The sequence below is a fragment of the Acyrthosiphon pisum genome, chromosome A1, assembly GCF_005508785.2.
Source record: "Acyrthosiphon pisum isolate AL4f chromosome A1, pea_aphid_22Mar2018_4r6ur, whole genome shotgun sequence".
In the NCBI taxonomy this organism is placed as follows: domain Eukaryota; kingdom Metazoa; phylum Arthropoda; class Insecta; order Hemiptera; family Aphididae; genus Acyrthosiphon; species Acyrthosiphon pisum.
Genome location: NC_042494.1, coordinates 161,332,921 through 161,336,422, shown reverse-complemented (window position 1 = coordinate 161,336,422; position 3,502 = coordinate 161,332,921). Strand labels below are relative to the sequence as shown.

Here is a 3,502-nt window from a genome sequence, read left to right as displayed (position 1 = left end):
CACACATTATTGTAAAATCAATACATTCATCGTTCCACTCAGAATCTAAAATGGGGACAAAAATGTATAACAATTCATCAATCGAAAACGGCTTGTCCGATTTGGCTCAGATTTTTTTTAAGATTTTCGTAACTGCCAGGTGAAGGTTTTTACGAAATAAAATTTTAAGAAAATTCACCGGAAAAGTAGAAAATCTCAAATCTGTATGTCAAAAATACAACAGTGGCGCAACAGTGCATTATATTATATTGGTTGCTATTGGTTAATCGGCATGTTTGTTGATTTCATATCATATAAAAATTAACCGCAGAATGTGTTGCTAAGCGCAATAATTCTACTGTACGTGTGTTGTGACTGAACTCCTGCTAAATGGTTAGACCGATTTGAATGATTTTTTTGTATGCGTTTGCGTTTATTCATCTGATTTTACTTTTAGTACGATTAGGTTAGGTTAGGATTTTGTATTAATTGATTATATCAATCCACCATAGGTAGAATTCGACAAACTTGGTATAACTTTGATACTTTAGAGTTAAATCATACACTTGAGAGAAGGCATGTTTTGAGAAGTTTTAGACAGCTAAAACTTTTTTCTGCAGTTGCACTGATGACTGGAAGACGGAAGTGTATAAATTTGGATACGAGGAAACCATGTCTCGTGATATCATGAACTACTTATATCATGAACATTCAATACTTAATTTAATTTTAAAGGTCCAGTTACTCCAGTTTCAATAGTTTTGTCATACACTTGTTGGTAAACTATACGTAATGAACGGTATTCTACTTCTATATCAATTTCATCTATGTCAACTTCATAAAATATTATATAATAGGAATATCTAATATATTTTTACACTTGTATTTTTCGAATTTAGGTACATTATAAGTTGATAAGTTTAAGCACGATTTCGTACACTCTATTTTACTTAAATACTCAGTCTCCACGGCTGTATATACCTACCCCTAGATCGTAATAGCAGATCTTCAATATTTTGATAATGGGACATAAATTGTATAACATAATTTTTTCAAATAAAAAAATGATTATATAGTTTGCCATTTCGAGGGGCCACATTTAACTGGGAAAAAAACTGTGGGTCAGCTGATCTCCCCTCCCTGATTCCGCCCTTGATATATACGTAATAATAATGCTTATAAATTATTAATATAATAATTATTTATTTTAGCTCGAAGATGCCACTTGCTCAATTATTTCAGAAATTAAAATACAAAAAATGCGTTATTTTTAATATTAGATGAAATAGTTGATCCCAGGTTAAACCGCGGTTAAGCGTCAAGCGGGTTAAGGGCCTGTTTTACAATCATAGTTTAATTCTCGGTTACTCAATACTGTTTAGGCGGGCTATTAAAGGAATACGCAAAACAAATAAAAATGTATTGTGTACGGGACCGCGGGCCGCGGTCCCGGCAGTACGATAATAATATTATTATACACTTTTTTGTGATCGTCCCCGCGCATGTGCATTATGATAAAAAGTTGTATGGGACTGATAACATTGTTATCAAAAATCCCGATTTTTCCGGGACTCTATCCACAGCCATTAAAAATAATAATACAATTAGAGAATCGGGTTAGTGAATTAATTATTAAAAGTTTATGAGAATGAAAAAGAACATACTCTAAATAAAAATTATTAATATTATTAAATTATTTGCCTATTTATTATATATTTTTTTATAATTTTAAAATGGAAAAAATGTCTTTATTTGAATCTTTTAATAACAATACAAAAAACAAACAAGTAAATGAAATTGATTATGAAAATATTATGGATTTATTTAATGAATTATCAGAACTTGATCCAAAATGTAAGTACCTGTTACAAATATAACAATTTTCAATTAACGTATTTGTTTTGTGAATAGTAGGTATTTTTTTCTCGATAAGTCAAATGTCTTAATCCCAATTTTAATGTTTATTACAAGTATTACACATTAAGTCCTATCCCTGAAAACATTATTTACATTATTTATTTTATTTGCATATGACACATTCGAGTGATTGGACAAGTATAGATAAAATTAGTAAAATTAAACAAATAAATAAATATGATAATTAAAAGTCAACTATAAGATATATAAAAAAAAATTATAGGTTATATTAGGTATAGTGGATTATAATAATATCAACACTAAAAACAAAAAACAAATCACAACAATTTGACAAAAACAATCATAAACGTATATTAAGTTCATCAAGCCATTTCACAGCTGTTGGTCTGCCATCGTGTAGTTTTGTTAGTCCTTCTTCAAACATTGTAATGGGACACGTCTCAGCTATATGTTTTATTGTCTCAATTTTTCCACATTTACAAGCGGCATGTGTCTACCATGCCCCACTTATGGAGTAGATAGTTGCATCTTCCTTATTCGGTTGAGCGTTGTCCAATTAGTTCTTGAGCTATCCCAACCAGGGACTTGTATAAATGGTTCCTTGATCAGGAATCTATTAAGGATTTCTGACTGTTCCCAGCGTCTCATCCACAGGTACTCTACAGTTTTGCTTTGAGGTTCTGAAAGCCATATGTGTACTCTAGACTTAAGGCGTAGTAGTGGGTGCTCAAGAATGTAAATTTGTAGTGTCAATGTTGGCTGGCTTTTTAGCTTATAGTATCTTTGTGGTGTGTGATAGTCTCCTAAGTCTGGGGGGGGGGGGGGCAATGTTGGAAAGAGTGGCTAACCATATTGTTATTATTTACATTAAATTGATTCAATGAATATAATATAAACATAAATATATTACTTATAAATTATAATATATACTATTTTTAGGTTTGTCAGCAGATGATTATGATAAATTAATTAATTTTTTGCCTTTATCACCTAATACTCATGGCGATCAAGTTTTAGCCGCTGGATGTAATGTAATTGCTTCATTATGCTCAGATGACTTAGCGAGACATTATTTTGGAGAAAAAATAACCGTGTCTACTGTGAATATATTAAAATCACTTACAAGTCGCATTGATAAAGATAAATGTATTCAAGAATGTTTGCTTCAGACATGTCGTGCAGTTGGGAATCTTTGTTATTATCATGGTAAATAATAAAATTAGTTGTAGTTATAGAACAATTTGAAGCGTTCATACTTACTAGTGCATAAAACAAAATATGTTATCTTATATAAAATAAAGTACTCTCAAGTATATTATTAAAATTAAACAGTTACTACCATAGACTAAGATATAATTCTATCTTAATTTGTTATCACTGCCAATTTATAATGAATATTAAAAAATGTATTGATCAAGTTTCTTTTATCAAACAACACTCATTATTTCAAAAAGTTTAAATTTTTTTACATAGTTCAAGTCGCTTATAAAAAAACGTTTTTCTTAAAAAATTATATTTTTAAATATTTTTTATCCTTATAATTTTTAAGTTTTTTACTTTTTTGAATGACAAAATAGGGTTTTAATTTTATATTCCAAAGCAGAATATTTTTCTTAGTATTTTGATACATGAAAATCGAATTTGG

At 29.6% G+C, this 3,502-nt stretch overlaps 1 protein-coding gene across 2 annotated transcripts in view; it reads left to right on the top strand.

Annotated features, from left to right (window-relative positions):
- Window positions 1-1,563: 1,563 nt before the first annotated feature.
- The window catches only part of LOC100163002, a 5,745-nt gene continuing 3,806 nt past the window's right edge, over window positions 1,564-3,502 (top strand). The window contains exons 1-2 of one of the 2 annotated variants that reach the window (XR_001679746.2): window positions 1,564-1,833; window positions 2,797-3,063. Coding sequence is in view for 1 of the 2 variants with exons in the window: in XM_001947792.5 (XP_001947827.4) it covers window positions 1,713-1,833; window positions 2,797-3,063 (388 nt within the window). In the remaining variant the exon portion in view is untranslated. The remainder of the gene's footprint in view (window positions 1,834-2,796; window positions 3,064-3,502) is intronic. The other variant, XM_001947792.5, reaches the window with a different exon arrangement.